The sequence below is a fragment of the Salmo salar genome, chromosome ssa15, assembly GCF_905237065.1.
Source record: "Salmo salar chromosome ssa15, Ssal_v3.1, whole genome shotgun sequence".
Lineage (NCBI taxonomy): Eukaryota > Metazoa > Chordata > Actinopteri > Salmoniformes > Salmonidae > Salmo > Salmo salar.
In genome coordinates this window covers 9,212,500-9,228,622 of record NC_059456.1, presented here as the reverse complement: position 1 = coordinate 9,228,622, position 16,123 = coordinate 9,212,500, and the positions used below count along the sequence as shown (strand labels likewise).

At 44.8% G+C, this 16,123-nt stretch overlaps 1 protein-coding gene across 2 annotated transcripts in view; it reads left to right on the top strand.

The window, feature by feature from the left end:
• LOC106570942 (AT-rich interactive domain-containing protein 3A) overlaps positions 1-16,123 on the top strand; it is a 210,536-nt gene that overhangs the window by 142,371 nt on the left and 52,042 nt on the right. For both annotated transcript variants that reach the window (XM_045695444.1, XM_045695443.1), the window contains one exon: positions 7,745-7,817. In XM_045695444.1, coding sequence (XP_045551400.1) covers positions 7,745-7,817 — 73 coding nt within the window. The remainder of the gene's footprint in view (positions 1-7,744; positions 7,818-16,123) is intronic.

Genomic DNA, 16,123 nt, shown 5'->3' with positions numbered 1-16,123 from the left:
ACAAATGATAAACACAAATACGCCCTAATATATGGGACTCTTAATCAAAGGCAAATAGACCACACCTGCCTTCAATTGAGAGTCCCCACCCCAATTAACTAAACATAGAACCAGACTACCTAGACTAAACATAGAATTACATGAATCTCAAACAGTGCCCAAAAACCCTGGAATACTTAAATCAAATGCCCTTACTACAAAAACACCACCCCGAACCACATAAACCAAATACCCTCTGCCACGTCCTGACCAAACTACAATGACAATTAACCCTTATACTGGCCAGGACGTGACAGTACCCCCCCCAAAGGTGCTAACCCCGGAAGCACCTCAAGAAAAACAAAAACCCCAAACAACAACAAAAAATCCCCCTAAACTAAAGGGAGGGAAGGGAGGGTGGCTGCCGTCACCGACGGCACTAGTGCTACACCCCCCCTCCCCAACCCACCTATGCAGGTGGTGGTTCAGGCTCCGGCCTATTGTCCTCCAGAGTGCCGACCCCGATCAGCCTCGGACCGTAGGCAGACTCCCCTTGCTCTAGATCATGGGCAGACCTCCTCCTCTCCATCCTGTATGCAGACTCATTAATTGAACAGTTAATCCCTTTAAGTTCTGGATTGTCAGGCTTACTCAGTTCAGGGTTGCTGCTCGACTCCCTTGGTTATTCGTAATCGGCAGACTCGGGGCCAATGGGCCACTCTGGCTGATCCTGGCCGATGGGCCACTCTGGCAGCTCCGGGCAGTCGGGCCACTCTGGCAGCTCCGGGCAGTCTGGCCACTCTGGCAGCTCCGGGCAGTCTGGCCACTCTGGCAGCTCCGGGCAGTCTGGCCACTCTGGCAGCTCCGGGCAGTCTGGCCACTCTGGCAGCTCCGAGCAGTCTGGCCACTCTGGCAGCTCCGGGCAGTCTGGCCACCCTGGCAGCTCCGGGCAGTCTGGCCACTCTGGCAGCTCCGGGCAGTCTGGCCACTCTGGCAGCTCCGGGCAGTCTGGCCACTCTGGCATCTCCGGGCAGTCTGGCCACTCTGGCATCTCCGGGCAGTCTGGCCACTCTGGCATCTCCGGGCAGTCTGGCCACTCTTGACTGACGGGCAGCTCTGGCGACTCTTGACTGACGGGCAGCTCTGGCGACTCTTGACTGACGGGCAGCTCTAGCGACTCTTGACTGACGGGCAGCTCTGGCGACTCTTGACTGACGGGCAGCTCTGGCGACTCTTGACTGACGGGCAGCTCTGGCGACTCTTGACTGACGGGCAGCTCTGGCGACTCTTGACTGAGCCGGCGCACTGACAGCCTGGTGCGTGGTGCTGGTACTGGGCGTGCCAGACTGGGAACACGCACCTCCAGGCTAGTGCGGGGAGCGGGAACAGGACGAGTCGGACTGGACGGACACACTTACGGGTCCGCACGAGAGACAGGAACTGGAAACACCGGGCTATGGAGGCGCACAGGCAGTCTTGATCTTACCTCCTGCACAACCCGTCCTGGCTGGATGGAACTAGTAGCCCTGTACGAGCGGGGTGCTCGTACAGGGCGGACTGGGCTGTGCAGGGGCCTGATGGTTGCCGTGCGTAGAGCGGGAGTTGGGTAGCCTGGTCCTAGGAGGCGTACCGGCGACCAGATGCGCTGCGCAGGCATCCTCCTACCAGGCTGGATGCTCACTCTAGCACGGCACCTGCGAGGGGCTGGAATAACTCGCACCGGACTGTGCGTGCGTATGGTTGAGATAGTGCGCACCTCAGCGAAACATGGCGCCCTCCACCTCATACGCTCCTCCATATAACCACGGGTAGCTGGCTTCTGGCTCTTCCTTGGCCTAGCCAAACTACCCGTGTGCCCCCCCCAAAAAAAATTATTGGGGGTGCCTCTCGTGCTTCAACGCCAGTCGTGTTCCTCGGTAACGTTCCCGGTCCTTACCCCATTTTCTCCATGGGCCCTCTCCAGCCATAATCTGTTCCCATGTCCATCTTTTTCGTTGGTCCAACTCAATTTCCCACTGCTCCTTACAATCCACCTGTTGCTCCTTCCTCTGCTGCTTGGTCCTGTGTTGGTGGGAGATTCTGTCACGGCTTTCGTCGTCGTCAGACGATATAGCGAAATCATCGTCGGAAAAGGAGGACCAATATGCAGCAGGATTGACAATGCTCATCTTGAAGTTTATTAACTCAGAAGTGAACACAAAATAATAAACAACGTACTTACGATCTACTAGACAGTCCTGTTAGGCTCACACACGCTAAACAAGAAACAATCTCCCACAAATGATAAACACAAATACGCCCTAATATATGGGACTCTCAATCAAAGTCAAATAGACCACACCTGCCTTCAATTGAGAGTCCCCACCCCAATTAACTAAACATAGAACCAGATTACCTAGACTAAACATAGAATTACATGAATCTCAAACAGTGCCCAAAAACCCCGGAATACTTAAATCAAATGCCCTTACTACAAAAACACCACCCCGAACCACATAAACCAAATACCCTCTGCCACGTCCTGACCAAACTACAATGACAATTAACCCTTATACTGGCCAGGACGTGACAGTATTGTGTGTAGAGTGCTGAGTATTTGTATTTATTTAATCAATTTTATAATAAGGCTGTAACGTAACAAATTGTGGAAAAAGTAAAGGGGTCTGAAAACTTTCTGAATGCACTGAGCAGAGAGTTACTTGAGCAGTTACTCTTCTATCAGCTTCTCAGACTTATTGTCTGTCTGTCTGTCTGTCTGTCTGTCTGTCTGTCTGTCTGTCTGTCTGTCTGTCTGTCTGTCTGTCTGTCTGTCTGTCTGTCTGTCTGTCTGTCTGTCTGTCTGTCTGTCTGTCTGTCTGTCTGTCTGTCTGTGTGTGTGTGTGCGCATCACTTCCTGCAATAAGCCATTTGTCTCTGCACTCTCCTTACCAGGTACAATAGAAAACAACAGAGCTTCCTTACAATGTAATGGAACTTAATTATTACCATTTTAGGGGCAATTTAGAGAGAACTGAGAAAACTATTTCTTACTGGTTGCGATCTACGACATCCAAAGGTCTGTGAGCAGTCATCTCGTTCTGGTTTACAGCTAATGGAATCATGAATGTATAGTGTACAGCTACCCAAGTTTACATCAAATCACCTTTACACATGGTTTAACATCTAATCACCTTTACCCCTGGTTTAACATCTAATCACCTTTACCCCTGGTTTAACATCCTAATCACCTTTACCCCTGGTTTAACATCCTAATCACCTTTACCCCTGGTTTAACATCCTAATCACCTTTACCCCTGGTTTAACATCCTAATCACCTTTACCCCTGGTTTAACATCTAATCACCTTTACCTTTACCCCTGGTTTAACATCTAATCACCTTTACCCCTGGTTTAACATCTAATCAGTTTTACCCCTGGTTTAACATCCTAATCACCTTTACCCCTGGTTTAACATCTAATCACCTTTACCCCTGGTTTAACATCTAATCACCTTTACCCCTGGTTTTACATTTTCTCTCTCTCTCTCTCTCTCTCTCTCTCTCTCTCTCTCTCTCTCCAATTCTTTAATATTCGTGACAGCTCATCCACTCCTAAATGTTCAGTTATTATCTCTGGGGTCTCCTTCTGGCTGCCCCACTGATTCCAAAGGTCATATCTCTGTCTTCCTGTATTGATCTGATCTCCCGTGGCCCTCTCTCTGTTTCTCTCTCTGTATCTCACTCTGTATCTCTCTTTGTGTCTCTCTCTCTGAGTGTCTGTCTCTGTATCTCACTCTGTATCTCTCTTTGTGTCTCTCTCTCTGAGTGTCTGTCTCTGTATCTCTATCTGTATCTTTTTTCTCTGTATCTCTCTCTCTCTGTATCTCTCTCTCTCTGTATCTCTCTCTCTGTATCTCTCTCTCTGTATCTCTCTCTCTCTGTATCTCTCTGTCTCACTGCATCTCTCTCTCTCTGTATCTCTCTCTCTGTATCTCTCTCTCTGTATCTCTCTCTCTCTGTATCTCTCTGTCTCGCTGCATCTCTCTCTCTCTGTATCTCTCTCTCTGTATCTCTCTCTCTCTGTATCTCTCGCTCTGTATCTCTCTCTCTCTGTATCTCTCTCTCTCTCTGTATCTCTCTCTGTATCTCTCTCTGTATCTCTCTCTGTCTCTGTATCTCTCTCTGTCTCTGTATCTCTCTCTGTCTCTGTATCTCTCTATGTCTCTGTATCTCTCTATGTCTCTGTATCTCTCTCTCTCTCTCTCTCTCTCTCTCTTCTCTCTCTTCTCTCTCTTCTCTCTCTTCTCTCTCTTCTCTCTCCTCTCTCAGTCAATTCAATTCAAGGGGCTTTATTGGCATTGGAAACATATGTTAACATTGCGAAAGCAAGTGAAGTAGATCATAAACAAAAATGAAATAAACAATTTTTTTTTTTTTTACAGTAAACATTACACTCACAAAAGTTCCAAAAGAATAAAGACATTTCAAATGTCATATTATTTGCAAATAGTTAGAGTACAAAAGGGAAAATAAATAAACATAAATATGGGTTGTATTTACAATGGTGTTTGTTCTTCACTGGTTGACCTTTTCTTGTGGCAACAGGTCACAAACCTTGCTGCTGTGATGTCACACTGTGGTATTTCACCCCAGTAGATATTGGGAGTTATAGAAAATTGGCGTTTGGTTTCAAATTCTTTGTGGGTAGCCTATGTCATTGAGATATTCTCCATATGTTAGTCATAATTTACTGTAAATAGATGTTTGTTGTTTCTACAGTACTTCAGTTTGTTTTGGTACGACGCTGACTTCAGTTTATCAGTCAAAATATACAACTACTCAAATCCACTATTTTTATAAAAACTATTTTTTTTAAAAGAGAGAAATTCACAGCTACAGGAGGGTATCTGTTCAGCTACAGGAGGGTATCTGTTCAGCTACAGGAGGGTCTCTGTTCAGCTACAGGAGGGTATCTGTTCAGCTACAGGAGGGTATCTGTTCAGGAAAACTGAATGGAGACAACCAAAGAGTTTAAAGGTATGACCATCTCCTGTATTCAGCCATTAAAGGTTGTTCTTCTGAGGCTGGGAGGCTGGGAGACAGGGAGGAGTGAGGCAGTGAGGCTGGGAGGCAGGGAGGCTGGGAGGCTGGGAGGCTGGGAGGCAGGGAGGCAGGGAGGCTGGGAGACAGGGAGACAGGGAGGCAGGGAGGCTGGGAGGCTGGGAGGCAGGGAGGCTGAGAGGCTGAGAGGCTGAGAGGCTGGGAGGCTGGGAGGCTGGGAGGCTGGGAGGCTGGGAGACAGGGAGGCTGGGAGGCTGGGAGGCTGGGAGGCAGGGAGGCTGGGAGGCAGGGCGGCTGGGAGGCAGGGTGGCTGGGAGGCAGGGAGGCTGGGAGGCAGGGAGGCTGGGAGGCAGGGAGGCAGAGAGGCTGGGAGACTGGGAGGCAGGAAGGCAGGGAGGCAGGGAGGCTGGGAGGCAGGGAGGCTCCCAGCCCAGGCAGACACTCTGTTTCCTGATACTGTTCCTTCACAGAGGAGACACGGCGTCTGTTAGTATCCAGACACTCTGTTTCCTGATACTGTTCCTTCACAGAGGAGACACGGCGTCTGTTAGTATCCAGACACTCTGTTTCCTGACACTGTTCCTTCACAGAGGAGACACGGCGTCTGTTAGTATCCAGACACTCTGTTTCCTGATACTGTTCCTTCACAGAGGAGACACGGCGTCTGTTAGTATCCAGACACTCTGTTTCCTGATATTGTTCCTTCACAGAGGAGACACGGCGTCTGTTAGTATCCAGACACTCTGTTTCCTGATATTGTTCCTTCACAGAGGAGACACGGCGTCTGTTAGTATCCAGACACTCTGTTTCCTGATATTGTTCCTTCACAGAGGAGGCACGGCATCTGTTAGTTTCCAGACACTCTGTTTCCTGATAATGTTCCTTCACAGAGGAGACACGGCGTCTGTTAGTATCCAGACACTCTGTTTCCTGATATTGTTCCTTCACAGAGGAGGCACGGCGTCTGTTAGTATCCAGACACTCTGTTTCCAGATCATAAGATGCTCTTATATAATGAATTTAGAACACTCAAGGTTACTCACAGATTGTCTTAAATCTGTAACAACATTTACAGATTCACATCTACTCTTATTCACACACAAAATAAACAATGTATGGTTTTTAAAGGTTTATGTGAACCAAATAATAGTAAAGAGGTTTTAAAATAGTATAGTGACGACAGTCTACATTGTTGTGTTTTGGTCTCCTTGTCTAATGTACCTTCCATTTGATGTTTTTGGTGTGAAAGTGTGAGATTCTGGAGGTACTCATTGATAGTAATTTAATCGTGGATGTTGTTTTCTAAAACACTTCACAGTTTGAAATGGCTTCAATACAGTAGAATAAAATTCAATACATTAGAATAAACTTCAATACAGTAGTATACACTTCAATACAGTACACTAAACTTCAATACATTAGAATAAACTTCAATACAGTAGTATACACTTCCATACAGTAGTATACACTTCAATACAGTAGAATAAACTTCAATACAGTAGTATACACTTCAATACAGTAGAATAAACTTCAATACAGTAGTATACACTTCAATACAGTAGAATAAACTTCAATACAGTAGTATACACTTCAATACAGTCGAATAAACTTCAATACAGTAGAATAAACTTCAATACAGTATAATAAACTTCAATACAGTAGTATACACTACAATACAGTAGAATAAACTACAATACAGTAGTATACACTTCAATAAAGTAGAATAAACTTCAATACAGTAGGATACACTTCAGTACAGTAGAATAAACTTCAATACAGTAGAATAAACTTCAATACAGTAGAATAAACTTCAATACAGTAGTATACACTTCGATACAGTAGTATACACTTCAATACAGTAGTATAAGCTTCAATACAGTAGAATAAACTTCACTACAGTAGTATACACTTCAATACAGTAGAATAAACTTCAATACAGTAGTATACACTTCAATACCGTAGAATAAACTTCAATACAGTAGTATACACTTCAATACAGTAGCATAAACTTCAATAGAGTAGTATACACTTCAAAACAGTAGAATAAACTTCAATACAGTAGTATACACTTCAATACAGTAGTATACACCTCAATACAGTAGTATACATTTCAATACAGTAGAATAAACTTCAATACAGTAGTATACACTTCAATACAGTAGTATAAACTTCAGTACAGTAGAATAAACTTCAATACAGTAGTATACACTTCAATACAGTAGTATACACTTCAATACAGTATAATAAACTTCAATACAGTAGTATACACTTCAATACAGTAGCATAAACTTTAATACAGCAGTATACACTTCAATACAGTAGAATACACTTCAATACAGTAGAATAAACTTCAATACAGTAGTATACACTTCAATATCGTATTATACACTTCAATACAGTAGTATAAACTTCAGTACAGTAGAATAAACTTCAATATAGTAGTATACACTTCAAAACAGTAGTATAAACTTCAGTACAGTAGAATAAACTTCAATACAGTAGTATACACTTCAAAACAGTAGTATACACTTCAATACAGTAGAATAAACTTCAATACAGTAGTATACACTTCAATACAGTAGTGTACACTTCAATACAGTAGAATAAACTAATGGAAGTAACATGAATGAATGTTTCACCGATCTTCTTTGTGTGATTGTTTTGTCTATGAAACGGTTGCCTTGAGGCCAGGTTTAATCAGATTGTCTCCCTCTTCTTGTCTTCCAGTTGTACGAGTTGGATAATGACGACAAGAGGAAAGAGTTTCTCGATGACCTCTTCAGTTTTATGCAGAAGAGAGGTGAGTTGTTATTAATATATAATAATAATAATAACAATAACAATAATAATAATAACAATAATAATAATAATAAGGTAACCATTTATTTCAATATTCCATATAGATGATCTCATAGGGTATGATTTTAACTAACCCTAACCTTTACCATTATCTTAACCAATTCTCTTAATCTAACCCTAACCCTTATCTTAACCCTTATCTTAACCATTTCTGTTAACCTAACGCTAACTGTAATATTAGCAAGCAGTTGCTATTCAACAGATGGTTTGTTGATCGTATGTCCATCTGTAGAGCCTCTACAGATGAACCATCTGGATTATCCAAATAAAGTGTCAATAATAATAATAATAATAATAATAATAATAATAATAATAATAATAATAAAGTATTTCTTGAGGAGAAGTGAATTCTGGTCTTCTATGAGCGGTTGTTAAAACTGTCATCCTAAAAAGAGGAGAGAGAGGGGGAGAGAGAGAGGGGGAGAGAGAGGGGGAGGGAGGGGGGAGAGAGAGGGGGGAGAGAGAGAGGGGGAGAGAGAGAGGGGGAGAGAGGGGGGAGAAAGGGGGAGAGAGAGGGGGGAAAGAGAGGGGTGTTTGATACAACAGTGGCACGCTAACCAAGCCATCAATGCAACACCCCCCCCTTCTACTGGCAGTTTGTTTCCTGGGGGCCACTGTTGAACAGAGCCCTAAGGCTTCCTGGGGGCCACTGTTGAACAGAGCCCTAAGGCTTCCTGGGGGCCACTGTTGAACAGAGCCCTAAGGCTTCCTGGGGACCACTGTTAAACAGAGCCCTAAGGCTTCCTGGGGGCCACTGTTGAACAGAGCCCTAAGGCTTCACGGGGGCCACTGTTGAACAGAGCCCTAAGGCTTCCTGGGGGCCACTGTTGAACAGAGCCCTAAGGCTTCCCGGGGGCCACTGTTGAACAGAGCCCTAAGGCTTCATGAGGGCTCAGGTCAAAAGTAGTCGACTATGTAGGGAATAGAGTACCATGTATGGGATGTAAACAAGATGTTTGTGAACAGGAGGGGAATAACTTACGGAGGGGACTGGATGGGAGGGGGAGGGAGGGGAGGGGAGGGGAGGGGAGGGGAGTGGAGTGGAGGGGATGGGAGGGGAGGGGAGGGAAGCAGAGCAGAGCTGAGGGGAGCTGAGGGGAAGGGAGGGGAGGGGAGCAGAGCTGAGGGGAGGGGAGCAGAGCTGAGGGAGGGGAGCTGAGCGGAGGGGAAGGGAGCTGAGGGGAGGGGAAGGGAGTGGAGGGGAGCAGAGTTGAGGGGAGCTGAGGGGAGGGGAGGGGAGCTGAGGGGAGGGGAGCAGAGCTGAGGGGAGCTGAGGGGAGGGGAGGGGAGCTGAGGGGAGGGGAGTGGAGGGGAGGGGAGGGGAGGGGAGCAGAGCTGAGGGGAGGGGAGCTGAGGGGAGGGGAGCTGAGGGGAGGGGAGGGGGGCAGAACGGAGGGGAGTGGAAATGGTTATGTCCCAAATGACACTCTATTCCCTGCATGGAGTAGTAGACTACTTTTGAACAGTCTGACCAGTCTGTCACAGCAAGAAAATGATCCTGCAGCAACAGGAAATGTGAATTTTTGTGTGGATTATAATTAATGGACATTTTTGTAGGGGTTGTTACATTATTAGTTAGGGAAAATCAAGCCTGAAATGTTAAAGTGGAAATTACACACTCTAGAATTATTTTTAAATCTTTCCTGTTGTGCAATAACAGGGCGATCAAAATGAGATGTACACCTGTATATAGGCTATATTGGGACGCAGCCTGGGAGATCAGCCTGGGAGATCAGCCTGGGCAATCAGCCTGGGAGATCAGCCTGGGCGATCAACCTGGGAGATCAGCCTTGGAGATCAGCCTGGGAGATCAGCCTGGGAGATCAGCCTGGGCCTTGTGTAAAATCAGGAACACAAGGATTGACACAGTAGCTAGTTTTCCATTCCAATTGGCGACAGATTTTCATGCGAATATTCAGCATAAATAAAACATGTTTTGTCTTCCAACCTGTGAAGTTCATCATAACTTCATCTGTAGTCTAATAAACTGCATGGTTTCCTGAGTCGTAGTGGGAGGACCACACAACAGATCTGTAGTCTAATAAACTGTATGGTTTCCAGAGTCGTAGTGGGAGGACCACACAACAGATCTGTAGCCTAATAAACTGTATGGTTTCCTGAGTCGTAGTGGGAGGACCACACAACAGATCTGTAGCCTAATAAACTGTATGGTTTCCTGAGTCGTAGTGGGAGGACAACACAACAGATCTGTAGTCTAATAAACTGTATTGTTTCCTGAGTTATAGTGGGAGGACCACAAAACAGATCTGTAGCCTAATAAACTGTATGGTTTCCTGAGTCGTAGTGGAAGGACCACACAACAGATCTGTAGCCTAATAAACTGTATGGTTTCCTGAGTCGTAGTGGGAGGACCACACAACAGATCTGTAGCCTAATAAACTGTATGGTTTCCTGAGTCGTAGTGGGAGGACCACACAACAGATCTGTAGCCTAATAAACTGTATGGTTTCCTGAGTCGTAGTGGGAGGACCACACAACAGATCTGTAGCCTAATAAACTGTATGGTTTCCTGAGTCGTAGTGGGAGGACCACACAACAGATCTGTAGTCTAATAAACTGTATGGTTTCCTGAGTCGTAGTGGGAGGACCACACAACAGATCTGTAGTCTAATAAACTGTATGGTTTCCTGAGTCGTAGTGGGAGGACCACACAACAGATCTGTAGCCTAATAAACTGTATGGTTTCCTGAGTCGTAGTGGGAGGACCACACAACAGATCTGTAGTCTAATAAACTGTATGGTTTCCTGAGTCGTAGTGGGAGGACCACACAACAGATCTGTAGTCTAATAAACTGTATGGTTTCCTGAGTCGTAGTGGGAGGACCACACAACAGATCTGTAGCCTAATAAACTGTATGGTTTCCTGAGTCGTAGTGGGAGGACCACACAACAGATCTGTAGCCTAATAAACAGTATGGTTTCCTGAGTCGTAGTGGGAGGACCACACAACAGATCTGTAGTCTAATAAACTGTATGGTTTCCTGAGTCGTAGTGGGAGGACCACACAACAGATCTGTAGTCTAATAAACTGTATGGTTTCCTGAGTCGTAGTGGGAGGACCACACAACAGATCTGTAGTCTAATAAACTGTATGGTTTCCTGAGTCGTAGTGGGAGGACCACACAACAGATCTGTAGTCTAATAAACTGTATGGTTTCCTGAGTCGTAGTGGGAGGACCACACAACAGATCTGTAGTCTAATAAACTGTATGGTTTCCTGAGTCGTAGTGGGAGGACCACACAACAGATCTGTAGTCTAATAAACTGTATGGTTTCCTGAGTCGTAGTGGGAGGACCACACAACAGATCTGTAGCCTAATAAACTGTATGGTTTCCTGAGTCGTAGTGGGAGGACCACACAACAGATCTGTAGCCTAATAAACTGTATGGTTTCCTGAGTCGTAGTGGGAGGACCACACAACGTCATTGCGTGACTCCAAGTTTACTTTCGATATGACGGTTATTAGATCAATATTTGTGGATAAAAGTGTTTCCACCGCCATTTCTCGCATAATTTATTAAACTGACATAAAAAGATCCCACGTTGTCTAGCGTATTTAGTTTTGTCAACATTTGTGAAATGTTTTATCCGGCGTGTACTTTACTCACATAAAAAAAGGATGAATGGAAACCTGGTTAGTGACAGCACTATAATGTTGAGAACAGGACTGTTTTTATTTAATTTTTAATTTTGGGTTAATCTTTCTTTAAGATGTTATGCGGGCTAAAGTTTAGTGAAAGTTGTTTCTATAAGATTAGTTTTTGTCTTTAATTATTATTATTTATGTTCTTGTAAGTCATGGATTTGTTAGAATAAAGTGGAAGAAAGAAACATATTATATAAGATAGGGTTATGGTGTAACCTGGTCTTCATGGGATATCATTTACATGTTTAGTCATTTAGCAGACACTCTTAACCAGAGCGACTTACAGTAGTGAACGCATACATTTCATACATTTTTTTCCCATACTGGTCCCCCGTGGGAATCAAACCCACAACCCTGGTGTTGCAAACACCATGCTCTACCAACTGAGCCACAAGGGACCTATAACTGTGGCTTCTAAGATGATGCAACTGTTGTCCATTTTAATTAAAGGAACAATACCCTTCAGTGATTGGTTTTCCTGTTCGACTCTTCACTAAAGCAAAAGGCCACATCAACTATGTAACAGCAGGGATCCAGATCGATGATCTCTACTCTCAGTCTGGAAATCAATCACAACTTTCTGACAAACATGGTAAGAAATGTGAAAGAAATTAGTACATTAGACATGTTTAGTTCAAACTGCCCGCGTGCATTCAGCCTCTGACATATGATTGTTTAATAAGGTGCTAGCGTCCAAAATGGCACCCTATTCCCTATATAGTGCACTACTATAGACCAGAGCCCTATTCCCTATATAGTGCTACTACTATAGACCAGAGCCCTATTCCCTATATAGTGCACTACTTTAGACCAGAGCCCTATTCCCTATATAGTGGTACTACTATAGACCAGAGCCCTATTCCCTATATAGTGCCACTACTTCTGAACAGAGCCCTATTCCCTATATAGTGTACTACTATAGACCAGAGCCCTATTCCCTATATAGTGGTACTACTATAGACCAGAGCCCTATTCCCTATATAGTGGCACTACTTTAGACCAGAGCCCTATTCCCTATATAGTGGTACTACTATAGACCAGGGCCCTATTCCCTATATAGTGCACTACTATAGACCAGAGCCCTATTCCCTATATAGTGTACTACTATAGACCAGAGCCCTATTCCCTATATAGTGGTACTACTACAGACCAGAGCCCTATTCCCTATATAGTGGTACTACTATAGACCAAAGCCCTATTCCCTATATAGTACACTACTATAGACCAGAGCCCTATTCCCTATATAGTGGTACTACTATAGACCAGAGCCCTATTCCCTATATAGTGCACTACCATAGACCAGAGCCCTATTCCCTATATAGTGACTACTATAGACCAGAGCCCTATTCCCTATATAGTGCACTACTATAGACCAGAGCCCTATTCCCTATATAGTACACTACTATACACCAGAGCCCTATTCCCTATATAGTGTACTACTATAGACCAGAGCCCTATTCCCTATATAGTTACTACTATAGGCCAAAGCCATATTCCCTATATAGTGGTACTACTATAGACCAGAGCCCTATTCCCTATATAGTACACTACTATAGACCAGAGCCCTATTCCCTATATAGTGGTACTACTATAGACCAGAGCCCTATTCCCTATATAGTGACTACTATAGACCAGAGCCATATTCCCTATATAGTGACTACTATAGACCAGAGCCCTATTCCCTATATAGTGGTACTACTATAGACCAAAGCCATATTCCCTATATAGGGTACTACTATAGACCAGAGCCCTATTCCCTATATAGTGGTACTACTATAGACCAGAGCCCTATTCCCTATATAGTGGTACTACTACAGACCAGAGCCCTATTCCCTATATAGTGGTACTACTATAGACCAGAGCCTTAACCAGAGATACTTCCAGTCCTTCAGTCAGAGGATTTGGTGGATGGGCAGGTTTATTCACCTCTTTAATCCATTAATGGAAGTGTTAGACACTTTAAGGTGAGGGTTGAGGTTAGGTGATAGGTGATAGGTTGAGCCTAGGATCATTCTGGTGAAAAGAAATAGGAACGGCTCTGCAATAGATAGCTGCCGTTTTTACGGCCACCCGACCTGTTCAGCTATTTTGTTATTTTTATTTTTATTTTTTGTAGTTGCACTGATTGTACATTTTTGTTGTTGTACATAATGTTTCTGCTGTCGTTTCCTATGATTGAAAAGAGCTTCCGGACATCAGAACAGCATTGGTAACCTGGTTTTGGATGATGATTTCTACTTCAACGAGTCAGCGGTGCAGGATATACTGCTCGCCTTGGGCCAGGCCCTAATCCCAGAGATTAGACCGGGCCCTAATCCCAGAGATTAGACCGGGCCCTAATCCCAGAGATTAGACCGGGCCCTAATCCCAGAGATTAGACCGGGCCCTAATCTCAGAGATTAGGGCCACGTCGGCTATATAAATTGCCGACGTGCGGGTACTCTGACGAAACTACGTCTGGCGAGTAAATAAACCGTCTCTACCCTCCGTTCTATCGGCGAACATACAATCATCGGAGAACAAACTGGATGATCTCCGTTCGAGACTATAATCTCAATCCGATTGAGGAAAAGATTAACGGAGTAAAGTACAGAGAGATCCTTGATGAAAACCTGCTCCAGAGCACTCAGGACCTCAGACTGGGGCGAAGTTTCACCTTCCAACAGGACAACAACCCTAAGTGCACAGCCAAGACAACGCAAGAGTGGCTTCAGGACATGTCTCTAAATGTCCTTGAGTGGCCCAGCCAGAGCCCGGACTTGAACCCTATTGAAGATCTCTGGAGAGACCTGAAAATAGCTGTGCAGCGATGCTCCGCATCCAACATGACAGAGCTTGAGAGGATCTGCAGAGAAGAATGGGAGAAACTCCCCAAATACAGGTGTGCCAAGCTTGTAGCGTCATACCCAACAAGACTCGATGCTGTAATCGCTGCCAAAAATGCTTCAACAAGGTACTGAGTAAAGGGTCTGAATACTTATGTAAATGTGATATTTCATTATGATTTTTTAAAAATAAATACAATCCTGTTTTTGCTTTTTCATTATGGGGTATTGTGCATAGATTGATGAGGTGGGACAATTTAATCAATTTTAGAATAAGACAGTAACCTAACAAGATGTGTAAAAAAGTCAAGGGGTAGGAATACTTTCTGAAGGCACTGTAGATGTAGCCTGGTTTCTCATCGGCATCGGCAGGACAGAACGGCAGCATCGGTTATCAGTTTAAGGGGGGAGGTGTGTGTGTCTCTTTGTTAACAGCTGGTGTGTGATCTCTAATATTAAGGAAGTCTCGAGGTTCTGCTCGCCTGAGTTAGAATACCTCTCACGATAAACAGCGGACCGTACTATATTTTTTTTGTAGCTATCTATTTACCAACGCAAATCGATGCTGGCACTAAGACCACTCTCAACGTAAGTAAAAAAAGAAAATGTTCAACTCAGAGTCGGCGCTCCTAGTGGCCGGTGAGTTTAATGCAGGGAAACTGAAATCCGTTTTACCTCATTTCTACCAGCATGTCACCTGTGCAACTAGAAGCGACAAAACTCTAGATCCCCTTACAAAAGCTCTCCCTCGACCCCCTCATTTGGCAAATCTGACAATCAGACTGTTAAATAGCAAACACATGCCGGCCTCCACCCACTACCATGCCCTGAACTTAGCCACTTAATTTACCACCCGTTTACTCAATCCTGCACCGTAGAGGCTGCTGCATAAAATGTGGTGAGTAGTTGACTCAAAGAGAGAGAAAGACAATAGTTAAACAGTTTTGAACAAATTAATTTCTTCAAAAATGAAGGAGAAGCTAGAGAGAGAGCGAGAGAGAGAGAGAGATAACTATATTCCATATTTGTTTTCACTTTCACTTACTTAGCAGTGAATGCAGCTAGCTAGTTTAGCATACTCAAAACACCCGGCTCAAACAGAGAGGGATGCTATGTTACCTAGCTATCCAACACTAGAACTTTTCAATAGTGCCCTCAAAGCTCATCACTAAGCTAAGGACCCTGGTACTAAACAACTACCTTCTTCAACTGGTTCTTGGACTTCCTGACGGGCCGTCCCCAGGTGGTGAGGGTAGGCAGCAACACATCCGCCACTCTGATCCTCAACACGGGAGCCCCTCTAGGGTGTGTGCTTAGTCCCCTCCTGTACTCCCTGTTCACCCACGATTGCACGGCCAGGCACGACTCCAACACCATCGTTAAGTTTGCAGACGACACAACAGTGGTAGGCCTGATCACCGACAACGATGAGACAGCCTATAGGGAGGAGGTCAGACAACAACCTCTCCCTCAACGTGAGCAAGACAAAAGAGCTGATCGTGGACTATAGGAAAAGGGAGGACCGAGCATGCCCCCATTCTCATCAACGGGCTGTAGTGGAGTGGGTTGAGAGCTACAAGTTCCTTGGTGTCCACATCACCATCAAACTATCATGGTCCAAGCACACCAAGCCAGTCGTGAAGAAGACACGACAACACCTTTCCCCCCCTCAGGAGACTGAGAATATTTGGCATGGGTCCTCAGATCCTCAAAAAGTTCTACAGCTACACCATCGAGAGCATCCTGACTGGTTG